General features: G+C 42.2%; 1 protein-coding gene across 2 annotated transcripts in view; it reads right to left on the bottom strand.

The window, feature by feature from the left end:
- The window catches only part of maea (macrophage erythroblast attacher, E3 ubiquitin ligase), an 81981-nt gene that overhangs the window by 34246 nt on the left and 30828 nt on the right, over nucleotides 1-16907 (bottom strand). For both annotated transcript variants that reach the window (XM_078409117.1, XM_078409126.1), the window contains exon 3: nucleotides 15810-16013. In XM_078409117.1, the coding sequence (XP_078265243.1) occupies nucleotides 15810-16013 (204 nt within the window). The remainder of the gene's footprint in view (nucleotides 1-15809; nucleotides 16014-16907) is intronic.

Below are 16907 nucleotides of genomic sequence, written 5' to 3'. Positions count from 1 at the left end.
ATTTCCAGCATATTATTTAATTTTATCAATGCACATATAAATTTCAACAAAACGCCTTGTCCCCTTGGCACCAAGTCCTTCCTTCTCCCTGCTCGAGGTTGAACCAAAAGTTTCACGACTTCAGCACTATATCTAACTTACTAACTTACACTGGTACAGAACTAGAATACAACAATTTTAACATTTTCATGCTTATGCTCAACCTCTGATATTCCAAATCTCAACCTTGCTGAAAAGTCTCTGGTACTCCAATTCAGATCTTTAGCATGTTACCGATTTTCAAAGTTATCAGATTCAACTGAGCATTCATGGTCACTAAGTTTTGCATTCTCTCCCTCTATCCATCTTGCCCACACCGATCTCTTTAAGGCACATTAAAATGGATTGCTTTGTCTAAGCTTTTGGTCACTCCTCTCCACATCTTGTGACTTAGCCACGTCAATTTATTCTTGATATTGCTTTTGTGGAGCATCTTGAAGTTGCTTACCACACTTGGTTCCATATTAATGTAAAATTAAACAAAAAAGCTGTTACATTCTTCCAATTTATCATACTACATTCATTGCCTCTACATTGGACAGATCTAACAGTAGTGAAATCTTCATGGAAGAACTTTGTTCACTCTGCAATGTGATCTCCAAGGTTCTAGTTGCCTGCCTCTTGAATTCTCCATCCTCTGATCTCCTATGCTGCTCCAAAGTCTAATGCAAACTTGGAAACGTTGTACTGTTTGTACAATGGCAATCAAGGCATATTGTTATTATTATTATTATTATTAAAAAAGTTTGACAAGTCCAACCCAAACCATTATTTGTCCATTGCCACCACAGATGCTGCCTGACACCAAATTCCTCCAGCCAATTGTTTTTTTGTTTAAGAAATCATCCTATTATTCACCTAGCAATTACAGCTTTAGAACGGAATAGATAGTTCACCAATTTCAGACAACCAACTCTGTTCGCATCAGAGCTGATTTTTTTCTGATCCGTGACCACAAATATTTATTCAAATTGGTCTCTTGTTGCCACCTAATCTGCTGAGAATTTCGAGTATTATTTTTAATTTAGAGATACAATGAGGAAACGGGCCCTTTGGCCCAAATAGTCCGCGCCGACCAATGATCAGACACTAGTTCTATCTTAAACACGAGGGACAATTTACAGAAGCCAATGGCAAACTTGCACATCTTTGGAATTTGGGAGGAAACAGACCACAATCAGTGATGATAGGGGACAAATTATCCTCTACGATAATTCTCGACACTGGTACTCCGCAAGGAGACCCTCAAGCCCCTTCTTTACTCCTTGTACACCCACGACTGTGCAGCCATGTATAAATTTAATCCAATTTACAAATTCGCAGACGACACCACCATTGTGGGCCAGATACCGGGTCTCCAGCACTGCAAGGCAGCACCTCTACCATTGTGCTTGCGTACTGCCCCAAATGTACAGAGATCCAGAAATCGGCATTTCATTTTCAGCATTGTTTTTTTTTGGTCTCCTGCCCTCAATCATTTCTATCTGCATCGCTTCCAGACAAGTCAGCCATTTTTAAACAAGCATTCACCACCCTCTTACAATCAAAACAGCATGCGTCATGTGTCCTTAGTCTCCAACCAATAACTTATGTCCTCTTTCGTCACTGGTTGTCCACTGCTCAGCACCAGCCTCAACCTTCAACTGTAGGTTTAACTGGCAATTAGTACACATCATCAGAATCCGGACCAAGAATAGGTGAACCTGTGTCACCCCATCCCCCATGAACATGTTCCACTATTCAGTAATATCATGGCTGAGCCAATCTTGGCCTCAGTAAAACTTTCCTGATCTCTCCTCATATACTTCAGCTCACTTGTAGTTCCCATGCCTTTCAGTCATCATGAAGATGCTCAATGGCTGTGGGGTAGAGAGTTCTAATCAGTCACCTCTCAGAATAACTTTATCATCTCATCAAATAGGCAACCCCTTAATCTAAAAGTTATGCCCCCTAATTCCAGATATCCACACCAGGGCAAAATATCCTGAGCATCTATGCTGTCAAATGCAGTAATATTTTTCGGTCATTAGAAAAAAGGTGGTGAGCTACTATTTTCTTGACGGTAATGGCAGAATAATAAGAATCATCCAGTAACTTGTGATGACTGTGATTTGCATGTGATGAAGCAGCTCTCCCACACTGCAATTGCTGGATGTATTCCAACAAAAGCATGCAAGTGAAAACCCACTCTTTTGAAAAGAGTGCCTAAGGCTTCAATGACATTCAATTAAGCTCATAAATGCACACAGAAAAGCAAAGATCAATATTTTAGCAATTCTAAAATAAGAAGTGATACCAGAGTTTCAATTAAACTCAAATGCATGTTAACTCCCGCAACAAGTAAAGTAATATTTGTGTAAGTGTAATATGGAATATAATTTGCCTCAAGCTGTTTACATTTGATGTGCAGCACTACACTTCAAGGAGAGCTGTGCATTTAGAGACAACTCATTTCAATACACATGTGTAATTCAGCAATGTCAAACAGAATATGATATACTGTTAGACAAATAATGATGCAGGCTGAAAGTTGAAAATACCATTTAATAAAAAAAACATGAAGTGGATTTGCATCAAGAAACCTGTACGTGGCATTGAACAATGTACAATCTGTCTCACTGTGATGGTTTAGTACTACAAAGAGCTCAGCAGGGAAATCTATTGTTCATACTGCCCTAAACAGATAATTACTTTTGATTTCAAAATAGCCAAATTAACATAAAATGGCTTTGTGAATATTGCTTAGTGAAGTCCCATTACAAAACTAACAAATAAAATGAATATTAAAGCATAAACATTTACCCTCGGTCAAATCATAGTCAAAACACTACATAATCTCTTAATGTCATTCCAAGATTTTACTTTGGGGTGGGGGGAGAAAACTGAACAATGTTTTCTTCCAAACGAGTTTCTGGTTAACAGTTTAGTGCAGCAATGTCATCATCTTCCACAGTTTTGATTTGACATCTGCATTCCTTTATTCCACAATATAATAATTCACACTCAATCCAACAAGATCAAGTCAAACAATCAACCAGGCAATCCATACATTCAATTTAATCCAGCATCTGCAGTTCTTTCCTGCACAAGGATCTGCCTATGCTGGTTTAAAAGACACAAAAAGCTGGAGTAACTCAGCGGGTCAGAGAGCATCTCTGGAGAAAGGGAATAAGTGAAGTTTTGGGTCAAGATCCTTCTTCAGACTGAGAGTCGGTGGAAAGGGAAACGAGAGATAGACGATTATATAGAGAGATATAGATCAAATGAATCACCGTCTATATCTCTTGTTTCCCTTCCTCCTGACTCTGTTACTCTAGTTTTTCGTGTTTATCCTGGCAGTGGAAGGTGAATACAGGTGAAGGGGATTTTTGATAGGTAGATCGTTGGCCAAAGGCCAAAGATGAAGAGACATAAGGTGTGAGATAGGATAGAAGAAGTGTGAATTGTGAAGCCAGAAAAAGGAATGTAGGTGGAAGGGTGAAGAGGAAAAATGGGTGTGCATCCTGATGGAACACCGGGGGGGGGGGAATATTAGTTTAGTTTATTGTCACGTGTACCGATATACAATAAAAAGCTTTATTTGTTATGTGCTCTCCAGTCAGCGAAAGACTATACATGATTACAATTGAGCCGTCTATAGTGCACAGATATCGGATATGTAGGTTATTATATATGTAGGTTAATTGGCTATGTAGGTTAATTGGCTGGGTAAATGTAAAAATTGTCCCTAGTGTGTGTAGGATAGTGTTAATAGTGTTAGTGTGCGGGGATCGCTGGGCGGCGCGGACTTGGTGGGCCGAAAAGGCCTGTTTCCGCGCTGTATATATATGATATGATATGATATGATATGATATGAGTGTGCAAGCTGGATAGCCAGACAATGTTCAGCTGCAATGAATAATTTCAAGCTCTCAAAAATGAGAAAATCCAAAATACAGGTTTGGTCCCTTTCATCTCACTGATACAGAGGAAAGAATGATAGAACACCAGAACCCAAGTAGATACAGAAGAGACGGTGAGCCAGATTGCACATTGTTGAATGCCACATACAGGTTCTGTTGATGTAAATCCACCATGTATTTTAATATTAAAATGTATTTTCAACTTTCGGCCTACATTATTATTTGTATGACAGTTTTTTTGGGAGGCACAGATAGGGTAGATGGTCAGATCATTTTCCCCAGGGTGGAAATGCCCAACACTAGAGGCCATAGCTGTAAAGTGAGAGGGGGAAAAGTTTAATGGAGATGTGCAGGCCAAGGTTTTTTTTTTAAAAGTCTGGTGGGTGCCTGGAACGCTTTGCCTGGGATGGTGGTGGAGGCAGATACGTGGCATTTAAGAGGATTTTAGATGGACACATGAATGTGCAATGAATGGAGGGATATGGATCATGTTCAGCAGATGACATCAATTTAGCTTAACATCTTGTTTGGCACAAACATTATGGACAGAATGGCCCATTCCAGTGCTGTACAAATTATTTAGGATCTTGAAAATATTATGCAGTTGGGTATAGGTGAAAAGCAACATCTAGTAATAATTACTTTAAAGAAATAAGGCACAAGATAAGAGATTCAAGCCTATCAGGAAGTTCTAGTCTGGAAGGCAAATTAATACACAAATGCAAAGTCAGTTTTAGAATCTCTTCGGGAACCTGAAAGGGAGACCTGATAGATATTAATAAAATGGTGACAGGTGTAGATAGAAACCTTTTCCCAGGGTGGAAATGTCACAAAGACTAGAGGGTATCGTTTTAAGGTGAGGGGGCAAAGTTTAAAGAGGATGTGCAATCCAAGTTTTGTTTGTTTTTACAGAGTAGCAAGTGCTTGGAACGCTCTGTCAAGGGTGGTGGCTGAAGCAGGCAAGATAGCGTTTAAGAGGTCCAATTCCTCCCTATCTATGTCCAAGACACCTCACGCTCTCTTCGTCTCTTCAATGACTTCCGTATTCCAGGCCCCCACTCCCTCATCCATTCAGCAGGGAGACAATACATGATTACAGTCGAGACATTTACAATGTGTAGACAATAGAAATTTAAGAGTGTGGAGCGATTGTAATACGAGTTTCAGACTTTCATTTGAAAGTAATATATAATGCAAAGAACTTTGCGGCAAGGTGGCATAGCAGTAGAGTTGCTGCTTTACAGCACCAGAGACCCGGGTTTGAACCTGACAATTGTGGCTTGTCAGGACGGAGTTTGTACATTCTCCCCGTGACCTGTGTGGGTTTTCTCAGAGATCTTCAATTTCTTCCCACACTCCAAAGGCATACAGGTTTGTAGGCTAATTGGCTTGGTATAAATGTAAATGATCCCTCGTGTGTCTAGGATAGTGTTAATGTGCAGGGATTGTTCAGTCAGAGAGTTATAAATCTGTGGAATTCACTGCCTCAGAAGGCAGTGGAGGCCAAGTCTCTGAATGCATTCAAGAGAGAACTAGATAGAGCTCTGAAGGATAGCGGAGTCAGGGGGGTATGGGGAGAAGGCAGGAACGGGGTACTGATTGAGAATGAGCAGCCATGATCACATTGAATGATGGTGCTGGCTCGAAGGGCCGAATGGCCTACTCCTGTACCTATTGTCTATCGCTGGTCGGTGCAGACTCGGTGGTCCGAAGGGTCTGTTTCCGCGCTATATCTCTAAACTAAACTGGATTTTCTACGGGGGGCTGCTGCCTGCACTCACTGCTTGTAATTTCCAATGCTCCAAAATGTTTACCCCAACTTGCATTTGAGTACACCTCATTTGCAACACAGTGCCCTGGAGCCAAGTGGCGAGGCCCAAGTGACAACAAAGCCAGCAATATAATCAAGGACAGATAGCCCATAACAAGCCCCGTCTCTGCTTTGCCATTGAGACAAAGCACCAAATTAAAATGTTGTTAATTCTTGTCTTTCTTCCCTGTCGTGCTTAAATTCCCACTTCAATCAATTGTCTCGCAGATCCCACCCCAGTTGCTATCACAACAAGATGATGCAGTGTAATGATCCTCTGTCACTGGGTTTCACAACCAGGCTTGTGGTACACAGCAACCATTAAATAGGAACTTGGCAAGCAAGATCATGACTTCAACATGCTAAAAGAAGTCCAAAATTTGCCAAGACCTGCAGAGATAAAGTCCCACAATTCCATGTTGTATTTAACAGCAAAATATAGCAACAAACGAGAAACAAAATCATCAAAAATGCTGGAAACAAGTTTTATAACCTTGCTGTCAATTATTTCTCCAGGGTTTCCTTCAATAAAAATGGATTGGTGTTGTTTTGAATCAAAAATTAAATATTCACAAAAGAAGATTTTTTTCTATTCTCCGAAATCCTTACGTTATATGAGTATGGCAATCTTATCAGTTAGCACTGTTCCCACATATAAACATCAGACTGGAATCTTTGCTGTTCTTTTCAGACATCGCAAATATCACAAGATACTCGCATGATTTAGCGTGTGTGCGTATATTTACACCCCTCATATTCACCCCCACAAATATATTTGGGGGAGCGGGGAGGGGGAAGAGTAGAGACAGGCAGCATCTCTGTAGAAGGGTCTTGATCCGAAACTGTGATGTATACATGCAACAATATGGTAAAGTTGCTATGTGATGTATACATGCAATATGGTAAAGCTGCCCTGTGCATTGCAAAAATACGCAGAAAGTTCAAATGGTGATCTTGTGTCCAGACGTGTCTTGTTTGGTCTCCCACTCAATACGTGCTTTTGAGAATGATACTGAGAAGAACGTATCATTAATTGGCGACAAGGATAAACTTGTTTTGAAGTTTCGCCTGGTGACTTGCTGTTGTGGCTACCATGGCTACTTTTGGCTCAATAGGGGAATTTGATGTTGCACATGGCGACTGGCTGCAGTACGCCGAGCGCATTCAACATTACTTCCTAGTCAACGACATTACAGATCCGATACCTCGGATTGATGAGTTGTTTATGAAGCTGGTGAAGGGGAAGCAGTTCACCAAACTTGACCTGTTGCACGCTTACCAGCAGTTGGTTTTGTCGTCCAGATCCCGTGAACTGGTGACGATAAATACCCATCGCGGTTTGTTCCAATACACCAGAATGCCGTTTGGCATTTCAACAGCACCGGCTGTATTTCACCGTACGATGGACAATCTTCTGGCGGGGATTTCTGAAGTTGCTGTGTATCTGGACGATCTGCTCGTCACAGGTAGTACCGAGGAAGAACACCTCGATAACGTCAAACAAGTCCTCCGCAGGCTCCAAGATGCAGGCCTAAGATTGAAACGGGAAAAATGCGCCTTTCTTGTCAATGAAGTCCAATACCCGGGCCATAAGGTGAGCGCTGAAGGGCTGCAGCCAGTGGATGAATGAGTCAAAGCCATCAATAAGCTGGCTGAACCGAAGAACGTCAGAGAACTGAAGGCGTTCCTTGGGATGCTGAACTATTACGGCAAATTTCTGCCTAATCTCTCAACCATGCTCGAACCGCTTCATCAATTGCTGCGCAAAACGGTTCGATGGCACTGGGGACCAGCTCAGCGGAATGCGTTCGCACAAGCTAAGCAAAGCCTGAAATCGTCCAAAGTTCTGACGCACTACGACAGCAACAAGCCGCTCGTTTTCTCCTGCGACGCCAGCCCTTACGGAGTAGGGGCAGTGCTGTTACACGTCATGGAAGATGGCACAGAAAAGCCAATAGGCTACGCTTCACACAGTATGAATAACGACGAACGCAACTACTCGCAGCTGGATAAGGAGGGTCTAGCCATAGTCTTCGGCGTCAAGAAGTTCCACACATACTTGTATGGACGACGATTCGTAATCAACACCGACCACAAGTCGCTTCTTGGGTTGTTCAGTGACAACAAGGCCATTCCGCTAATGGCTTCGCCGCGAGTGATTCACTGGTCGCTAACACTGGCAGCGTACGATTACGACATCGCGTACAAACCGGGCTCAGCCAACGCCAACGCAGACACGCTTAGCCGACTCCCACGACGAGCGACGGTATCGCAAGCCCCAATACCAGGAGAAAACGTCTTTCTGATGAGCGAGTTGGAGACATCGCCCATCACTCCGTCGCGGGTTCGCACCATGACGCAGAGGGATCCGATTCTGTCTCATGTTCGCGAATACATCATGAGCGGGTGGCCAGACAAACCACCAAATGATGATTTCAAGCCCTACTTCAGTTGCAAAGTGGAGCTGAGCGTTTACGAGGGTTGTCTGCTTTGGGGTAGTCGTGTTGTACTACCACCCCAATGTCGCTCGCAAATGATCGAGGAAGTGCATAATACCCATCCGGGTATTGTGAAGATGAAAGCGATCGCTAAAAGTTGTGTGTGGTGGCCTGGAATCGATAAGGACTTAGAGCACAAAGTCCGAGTGTGTTCAGAATGCCAAATGCATCAGCGGGATCCGCCCAAAGCACCATTGCATTCATGGGAGCATCCTAGTCAACCTTGGTCGCGAGTTCATGTCGATTATGCCGGCCCAGTACAGGGAAAGATGTTGCTTGTTCGCATCGACGCATTTTCAGTGGATTGAAGTGCATATCACTAGTGAATCACCCAGTGACGTCACTATCGACAAGCTTCGCTTCATGTTCGCGACATATGGCCTTCCGCATATACTGGTTTCTGACATTGGCCCATGTTTCCCTCGCAAAAGGTTCGCAAAGTTCATGAAAGCGAATGGCATTCGTCATGTCAAAAGTGCACCATACCATCCAGCAACCAATGGTCTCGCAGAGCGCACCGCGCAGACGGTGAAGGCAGCACGCCGCAAGATGTCGGGACCGTTGCAAATGCGTGTCGCTCGATTCCTCATCTCGTATCGTTCAACGCCACAAACCTCTACAACGCAAACGCTGGCTGAAATGTTGATGACAAGGAAAATTCGCACACGTTTCAACATCACAGTGCCAGTTGAAAGAGCAACCATTGGTGACAAACAATTCTCGCAAAAGTTGCACCACAATTCGCGCCCAACTCGAGAATTTGAGGAGGGAGAGAACGTGCTAGTGCGCAACTACGCGAGAGGGGAGAAATGGGTACCAGGACGCATCACAAAGAAGTTAGGTCCTGTCTCGTACCAGGTCGAGGTTCACGTCGACGGTGTAGAAATCTGGAAACGTCACGAAGACCAGATTCTGAAACGAGAAATCGACTCTCCCACAACCAACAAAACGAGAGATTCGATAGATTTCGACATGGGTACGCCCACAGTGCGCGATGAAGACGTCAACGAAAGAAGCGTTGCACATGAAAACTTCGACGAAAGCACCCATGATGACACCGTCGAGGACACGACATCAGAGCGCAACGAAGAAAGCAATTCAGGGCGTAAGCAGTACACAAAGCAAAATAGAAAGCCACCGGATTACTACGGATTCTGAAAACGGACGATTTTGACAACGGACGACTGTAGGGACTCGGTTATATGGACAATGTAAACGCCACGAAAATTTGGTTATCATTAATGGAAACGATTGTAGCATGAATACTCTTTCGGCATTACATTGAAGACGATACTCACATTCAAAATAGGAATTGGGTATGTAAACTTTGATTTGGATTTAATTGGATACAAAATGATGCATATTTTTGGATTTACTTAAATTGGGTTTTGTTACAGAAAAATACTTTGGAAACATAATGGATATAAAGATCATTATGATATTGGATTGTTTTATACGTATTAGTATGCTTTAGATGGAAAAAAAGTATCACAATTCTAAGGGGGGGGCGATATGTGAAGCACGGACTTGGAGGGCCGAAAAGGCCTGTTTCCGGCTGTAGATATAATATGAATAATAATAATAAAATATACATGCAACAATATGGTAAAGCTGCCCTGTGCATTGCAAAAATACACAGAGAGTTAAAATGGCGATCTTGTGTCCAGACGTGTCCTGTTTTGGTCTCCCACTCAATGCGTGCTTTTGAGAATGATACTGAGAAGAACGTATCAGAAACGTCACCCATTTCTTCTCTCCAGAGATGCTGCCTGTCCCGCTGAGTTACTTCAGCTTTTTGTGTATATCTTCGATTTAAACTAGAATCTGCAGTTTCTTCCTATACATAATCAAAGATTTGTCCCACCATCGTCATTCCTTCACCCTGCTCCCGTCCAGCAGAAAATACAGAAACTTGAAAGCGCATAGCACCAGATTCAGAATCTTCCCCTCTTATTGGGCTTCTGAACAGTCCTTCCCATAAGTTTGGGTACTATCTGATTCACCTCCACCCTATTGCGGACTTTGTCTATGGAGTTGATATGCTACAATGCTGAAAATTATATTCTGCCATCTATTTTTTTCTTTTGTTCTAACTATTATACACTAATTTGGTTTTATTATAATTATGCAGTGTTACGGGAGATGATTGGATAGCATGCAAAAACAAAGCTTTTGACTTTATCTCAGTACACGTGACAATAATAAACCCAAACCTAAAAGCAATTTATCTCGTACCTCAGTGTTTCACCGATTGTTTGTATTTCCACCATTCTCACAAGCAAACTCTAGTTCCAAACTACGCACCTCCCAAAAAAGTAGCATAACATAGAATTTTAAATTTGTTCCTTTGTCTTTGAAATTTTGAAACCAGCAGGAATAATCTTTACCATATGTACACCAGGCATGCACCTTTTGCATTTCTCTTCTCAACCTTCTTTCCTCCAAGGGAAATGAAATCATGCTGCCTGCCCTGCTGAGTTACTCCTAGTTTTTATGTCTATCTTTCATTTAAACCAGCATCAACAGTTCTTTCCTAAACCAATTTTGTGCGTTCCAATCTTACAGTTGAAATACCACATCCATGGAAACATTTGATTAAATATTTTCTGTTACCGCCAGGACCTTCACATCTTTCCTGAAACATAGTAACGATTATATTGACATCCAAAAAATCTGAAAAATATTTATGAGCTCCAACCCTTACATTCAGTGACACATTTAATGAACAATCTGTGAACAAATACAGCTCTTATAGCAAGGAAACAATAGACAATAGACAATAGGTGCAGGAGTAGGCCATTCAGCCCTTCGAGCCAGCACCGCCATTCAATGCGATCATGGCTGATCACTCTCAATCAGTACCCCGTTCCTGCCTTCTCCCCATACCCCCTCACTCCGCTATCCTTAAGAGCTCTATCCAGCTCTCTCTTGAAAGCATCCAACGAACTGGCCTCCACTGCCTTCTGAGGCAGAGAATTCCACACCTTCACCACTCTCTGACTGAAAAAGTTCTTCCTCATCTCCGTTCTAAATGGCCTACCCCTTATTCTTAGACTGTGGCCCCTTGTTCTGGACTCTCCCAACATTGGGAACATGTTATCTGCCTCTAATGTGTCCAATCCCCTAATTATCTTATATGTTTCAATAAGATCCCCCCTCATCCTTCTAAATTCCAGTGTATACGAGGGTTAGATGACAACTGTACTGTGAACAGTGAAATGTTATAAAACATCCATCTAGTTTTCACTGTACCTCAATACACGTGACAAAAAACAAACAATAGTTCTGGACATACACAGTCAATACAAATCTCACATCTTGCTAGCCAATTTGTACAAGTACAAGAGTTATTTTTAGGGGGAGATTTAGTCAAATAACTGTTCATATAGTTCAGAAATGGTGTCAAACCTTGAGAGTGCAAAAGCTCATCACAAGACTGGCAATAGGGCTGTAGATTAGCAGATGGCAAAGTGCTTATCCAATGGCAAAGCGACTGATAAACAAAGGATAAATTAAAATAAATTGCCAAAGGCAAGACTTTTTTTTAATATGCACTAGGTATTATGAGTTTCTCAGGTGCACAACTTGAATATATGCTCCACGCAGATATAATATTAACTTTCAAAATTCATTTCAATACTTGGGGAAAAAAATCAAACTGATAGAGAAAGGCAAGGTGACTAAATTTATTTTGCGAGTACAGGCAATCACAATTCTTTAAGCCCACTGCTGAATTTCCGAATTGTGCGCTAGAGCCATTAGGTGATGACCCAGCAGGTTTAGAGGTGGGACGGATGGGTTTTGCAATGATTAGGGGGTTTACTAAATGTGAGAAACAAGTTTAGTAACAGGAAGATTGCGAGGGCTTCCCGTCTGCTTCATAGATATGAAAGTGACACCTAAGCTTGCTGCTCTTCCATTTTCAGTGCGACATTGGGAAGGCAAGTGAGAAGGAGGGAGGCAGTGACAAACGACTCCAAGTCAACTCTGTGCGGCTGAAAAGCACAAGGTGGAAAATGTTGCAGATTCAGAGGAAAGAGGCGGCGGAGGGGGGAGCGACAGAGTGGACAAGGCACCAGTCGACAGAAAGTAGCAACAGGTTTTCCAGCACTGCAAGAGTGGTACACATACCCCCGGTATACATTTACGGCACTGAAGTAGAGTTGGTTGAAAGCTTCAAGTTCCTAGAAATAAATATCACTAGCAACTTGTCCTGGACTCGCCACTTCGAAGCAATGGCCAAGAAAGCACACCAATGCCTCTACTTCCTTCGAAGGCTCAGGAGGTTCAGCATGTCCCCAACAACTCTCATCAACTTCCAAAGATGCACCGTAGAAAGCCTTTTATCGGGATGCATCACAGCATTGTTTGGGACCAACTTCATCCAACAATGTAAGAAATTGCAGAGAAATGTGGACGCAGTCCAGAGCAACCTCCCTTCCATTGACACTTAATGTAGCCTTGGCAAGGCCATCAGCACAATCATGGATGAGTCTCACCCCGATCTTTCAAGTGAATCAGTGGTTAATGATTTGCACCAACATCAGAACAATTAATTTCTTATTTGTGGCAGCATAACAGGCCTTTAAACATATCATGCATTGAAAGTGTATAAACAAAATTCAATGAATTAACGACAATACTGGTGCAAAAAACAACCACGAAGTCCTGTGCAAACAAAGACAGACAAAAGTCCAGGTCAGTATTGTGTTCTTTTCTAGAGCCTGGTGGTTGTTGGGAAGAAGCTATTCTTGAACCTGGTGGTCTTGGTTTTCAGTCTCCAATTCCTTCTTCCCAATGGTAGGAGTAAAATGATAGGGGGCTGTCAGGTTGGTGTGCATATTTGATGATATTCCTGCTTTTATGAGGCAACACCTCCTCGAGATCACTTTGATGGTGGATAGGTCAGTACCCGTGATGGACCAGACAGCGTCGACCACTCTCTGCAATCTCCTTTGTTCCGGAGCATTCTGAGTTGGTAAACCAAGCAGTGATGCAAACCAGTCAGTATGCTCTCTACCATACACTTGCAAAAGTTTAGGGAAGTATTAATTAACATACTGAATCTCCTCAATCTTGCATTGAAGGGTTTTGTGTTCCGTCACTGTGCTGGGCCCAGGACACATCTTCAAAGATGTGCACACCCGATCTTGACTCTCTCCACTGCCAACCGATCGATGAAGACAGGTTCATTGATCCTCGGCTTTCCCCTTCTAAAGTCAACAATCAGTTCCTTAATCTTACTGATGTTGAGAGCGAGATTATTCTGGCACCGTTCAAATTCTCAAACTCCCTCCTTCACTCTGACTAATCGTTACTTGTAATTCATCCATGGTTAGCTGCACAGTCATTGGTAAAAAGAGAGTAGAGAGAGAACTGAGCACACAGCCTTGAGGTGCTCCTGTGTTGGGTATTACAGGAAGTGTTGCTGCTAATTCGTATTGATTGTGGCCTTCTGATGAGGAAGTACAGTGCATTCAGAAAATATTCGGACCCCTTCACTTTTTGCACATTTTGTTACGTTACAGCCTTATTTTAAATTGGAGTAAATTATTATTTTTTATCATCATCTACATAATAAAAATGCGAAGACAGGTGTTTAGACATTTTTGCAAAGTAATTAAAAAGAAATAATTGAAATATCACATTTACATAAGTATTCAGACCCTTTTTTCAGTATTTTGTTGAGGCACCTTTGGCAGCGATTACAGCCTCAAGTCTTCTTGGGTATGACGCTACAAGCTTGGCACACCTGTATTTGGGTAATTTCTCCCATTCTTCTCTGCAGATCCTCTCAAGCTCTGCCACGTTGGATGGGGAGCGCCAATGCACAGCTATTTTCAGGTCCCTCCAGAGATGTTTGATTGGGTTCAAGTTCCTGCCGTTGAAAAACATCTCCACAGCATGATGCTGCCACCACCATGCTTCACCGTAGGTATGGTATTGACCAGGTGATGAGCAGTGCCTGGTTTCCTCCAGACGTGACGCTTGGCATTCAGGCCGAAGAGTTTAATCTTGGTTTCATCAGACCAGAGAATCTTGTTTCTCATGGTCAGAGTCCTTTAGGTGCCTTTTGAAAAATCCAAGCGGGCTGTCATGTGCCTTTTACTGAGTGGCTTGCGTCTGGCCGCTCTACCATAAAGGCACGATTGGTGGAGTGCTGCAGATATAGTTGTCCTTCTGAAAGGTTCTCCCGTCTTCACAGAGGAACTCTGGAGCTCAGTCAGAGTGACCATCGGGTTCTTGGTCAGCTCCCTGACCAAGGCCCTTCTCCCCCGATTGCTCAGTTTGGCCGGGCGGCCAGCTGTACGAAGAGTCCTAGTGGTTCAAAATTTTTCCTTTTAAGAATGACGGACCTGCAATGCTACAGAAATTGTATTATACCCTTCCCCAGATCTGTGTCTCGACACAATCCAGTCTCGGAGGCCTTCGTCTTCATGGCTTGGTGTTTGCTCTGACATGCACTGTCAACTGTGGGACCTTATATAGATAGGTGTGTGCCTTTCCAAATCATCTCCAATCAATTTAATTTACCACTGGAGGACTCCAATCAAGTTGTAGAAACATCTCAAGAATAATCAATGGAAACAGGATGAACCTAAGCTCAATTTTGAGTGTCATAGCAAAGGGTCTGAATACTTATTTAAATGTGATATTTCACTTATTTCTTTTTAATTACTTTGCAAACATTTCTAAACTCCTGTTTTCACTTCTTCATTCTGGGTTTGTGTGTGGATTGATGATAAAAAATGAATGTAATCAATTTTTAAATAAGGCTGTAATGTAAAAAAATGTGGAAAAAATGAAGGGGTCTGAATACTTTCTGAATGCACTGTAGATGATCCAGCTGCACAAGGATGAGCTGACATCCAGTTCTGCAATTTTAATAGCGTTTGGAGGGGATTATAGTGTTGACGCAGAGCTGTAATGAACAACAGCTGGATGTACTTATTGTCCAAGCAGTCCAGTGTGGAGTCGAAAGACAGTGCGATTGCATCTCCGGTTGATCTATTGTGGCGGTAGGCATATTGTATTGGGTCAGGCCTTGCCAAGCTAAGAATTAATATTCATCATGACCAACCCCTCAAAGCACTTCGTCATAATGGATATTGGCGCCACCAATCAATCGTCATTTAGACATGTTACCGTATACTTTTTTGGTGGACTTTCAGAACAGGTGTAAAGGGAGGTTCATAATATCTGCAAAAACTCCAGATAGTTGGTCCATGCGGGTTTTAAGAACATGGCCAGGTACACCATCCGTTTGAAGATTAAACTGGAGAAATGTCTTTATCGATTAAGTGGTCAAACTGAAATATATACGATGATCTGACTCTTTTCAGTACGTTAAAATTTTTAAATTTCTCAAGAGACCCAATACCACAAAAATATGCAGGCCAAAATTAATTAACCCAAATGAAACCAACAATACATATATAACAATAAATATTCCATTATATGGCAGGTTAATAGGGTGATTTCTTTTTTACTGAGCTCTCCCCATTATGCAATTTTACAGTGCTGGAAAAGCTGCAACAATTCATTTCAAGCACCACTCACCTCAATTCCACTCTGTTTGGTTAGTTTAACAGCAGTGTTGTAATAGCCACACCGCAGCAAGTGCTCCACCATCATTCGGTCCATGCGTTTTTTCTTCCACATATTAACTGCTGCTGCCTGGTCACTGCTGTGTTCTTTTAAGTGTTCGATTCTACGTTTGCACAGCTTTGCACTCTCATCTTCAGCTTGGATCGACTCAACAGCCTGCAAGAACAAACGACACTTCAATGAAAGCCCAAACATGGACACTGATTTCCCACATAATACAATCACGAGTTAATTAAAATTGCATATTAACCAGCTTCACCTGCCCTTGATTGGCATCAGTCTCCTATTTAATAAAAGTTGGTATTTCTTTCAAGTATCAAATCTATACCCTCTTGACACACAAATCAATTTAGTGCAGTTTTACTCCCAGCAATTTCAGATTTAATTTTTCACATCTTATTCACACCTCCCCCAGACGCACCTTTTGCTATTCATCAGCCTTTGCTATTCTCTTTCAAGCAGCACCAAAGTCATTAAATTTCTCCTGATCAAAATCCGATCTCAAAGCCTTTTGGTTCTTTTTGTCTCTTCCCTTATCCCCTCCACCTTCAGTAGAGAAGGGTAGGATTGCTCAGAAAATAAAAATCTGCTTGATAGAACTACATAATGTTGATGGGAGATGGCCATTGCACCCTAAACAGCAGTGGCAATGCAGGAATTGGAATAAATTAAGAAAGAGGACCTGGATTTGGACAAAAATGTAAGAGGATGCAACACTGATCCTGTGGAACACCACTGGTTGCAGACCTCCAGCCAAAATAACACACCACCACCATGACCCTGTCTTCTGTTGCCAAGCTAATTTTGAATCCAATCTATAAAATCCTGGAACCTGTGTACTCAATCTTCTGGATCAACTAACCATGAGGGATCTTGTGAAATGGCCTTACTAAAATCCATGAAGACAACATCCATGGCCCAATCCTCAATCGTATTCACTGCAAAGGCATGCTGATTATTTGTTAAAAGTTTATGCTTCTCCAGATGTTAATTGTTCCTATCCTCAAGAATGTTACCAAAGAAAGGCATGCCAACCACCTGTAAAAAGTT

The sequence above is a fragment of the Rhinoraja longicauda genome, chromosome 1 (genome assembly GCF_053455715.1).
Source record: "Rhinoraja longicauda isolate Sanriku21f chromosome 1, sRhiLon1.1, whole genome shotgun sequence".
In the NCBI taxonomy this organism is placed as follows: Eukaryota; Metazoa; Chordata; class Chondrichthyes; order Rajiformes; family Arhynchobatidae; genus Rhinoraja; species Rhinoraja longicauda.
Note: the sequence above shows the minus strand (reverse complement) of the source record. Positions and strands in the feature narration are given on the sequence as shown.